The sequence below is a fragment of the Gossypium hirsutum genome, chromosome A01, assembly GCF_007990345.1.
Source record: "Gossypium hirsutum isolate 1008001.06 chromosome A01, Gossypium_hirsutum_v2.1, whole genome shotgun sequence".
Taxonomy (NCBI): domain Eukaryota; kingdom Viridiplantae; phylum Streptophyta; class Magnoliopsida; order Malvales; family Malvaceae; genus Gossypium; species Gossypium hirsutum.
Genome location: NC_053424.1, coordinates 114,692,190 through 114,693,831, shown reverse-complemented (window position 1 = coordinate 114,693,831; position 1,642 = coordinate 114,692,190). Strand labels below are relative to the sequence as shown.

The 1,642-nt window shown below is 31.6% G+C and overlaps 1 protein-coding gene across 1 annotated transcript; it reads left to right on the top strand.

Annotated features, from left to right (window-relative positions):
- On the top strand, positions 1–529 carry LOC121229579 (arabinogalactan protein 23). The gene has a single exon (XM_041114228.1). The coding sequence runs from the start codon at positions 103–105 to the stop codon at positions 331–333; it is 231 nt and encodes a 76-aa protein (XP_040970162.1). The 5' UTR covers positions 1–102; the 3' UTR covers positions 334–529.
- The last annotated feature ends 1,113 nt before the right edge of the window (positions 530–1,642 follow it).

Genomic DNA, 1,642 nt, shown 5'->3' with positions numbered 1-1,642 from the left:
GACCTGCGAGAAAAACAAAAAACAAAAAGCAAAATCAATAAATTTTGTTTTTCGTCGCAGCAGGTCTCTCGACTCTCAGTCAGCTTACTATTCTTCAATACCATGGACGTGAAGAAGATCTCATGCGCCGTCATTGTGGCCGTCGCCGCCTCTATGAGCGAAGTCATGGCTGCTGGCGCTCCATCTCCAGCTCCAGCTTCAGCTCCAGGTGCAGCTTCAGCTTCAGCAGCTGCCCCAGGCCCAGACTCCAGCGTCGCAATCTCAACAATGCCTGTTCTTGGGTCCTTGGTTGGAGCCACCCTTGTTTCTTTCTTTGCCTACTATTTTCAGTAAGCCAGCAAGAATATACGAAAGCATGAAGTGTTGAAGAATAAAAAATGGGGGATTAATAAATGTAAAATATTACTCGGGGTTCAATCCATTTTTACCTGCTTTTCTTCTTTTTTTTGTTCATCACTTCATTTGTACGTTCATAAAAAAAAGTTGAATTCCATGTGATACTTTGCAATTGAAAAAAAAAAGTTATATATTTTAAATATCTCCAAACTATAACTCTTATTTTAAATTAATTTTTAATTATTAAAATGTTCTAATTACATCCTCAAATTATCAAAATTGATATCAATTTAGTTCTTTCATTATTAAAATATTTAATGTCAAATATTAAGTGGTGTAATTTAAAATGAAAATTTTAAAAGAAAGCAAAACATTACCACATAATCATTTTAAAAGTAAAATCTCAAAGAAAAAAAGTGTTTAAGAGAGTGAACGATAAAGTTTTTGTTCGTGGGTTATTTATCGCACACGGGAAGAGCTTGCGGAGCCACAGTAGGATTTGAAAAAGGAATTGATCGTGATTCGATGCTTAAGGTAGTAATCAATTTGATTACACTATATATATTGAAGGAATCAGGTGATGTTTAAAAAGTATTTTGTTTTCATTTTGTTTCAACTCATTTTATGACTAAAATATTTTTTATTAAAATTTAAATAGAGGCTTAAAAAGACTTTTTTTTTATAAAATTAGAAGGCTAAATAAATCATTATACCTATTAGGGATGGAATTAGTAGCTTAAGTAAGATGGTATGATACCAAGGGATATGATATCTATACACTGCCCCTATAAAAAATCTGTTTAATTACCATCTCATCTTATATCAATACCCATATATTAAGTATCGGTACCTAAAAGTAAAGCAACTTAAAAATTAAATTAAATCATCTTTATTTTCTTTTAATTAGCGTAACACCTCCAAATCAACAGTTTACATGACATGCATTATATCCAAATGCACTTCATTTGTCATGATTTCACATGCATTCATTCATTTTAAGAGCAATTTCATAAGCTTAAATATACCTAAATTACCACTTAGCTCATGATATACAATACTTTTAAGTCATAACACAACCAAGAAAGGTTCTTTAACACTTGCTAACTTAAGTATATGTCATAATAGAGTTTCTACAATACACACATCCAAATTATAATCAAGTAATCTTAAACAATTACACAAAAATAGTGGCTTAATCTCTTATGCAACTTGGAGGTTCTTGTCTCGTATCAATTGAAACATGCGCAAAAAATTTGAATTCCATACGTTAAGCATACATATAGGCTTAATGGTGCTCAAGAAAACT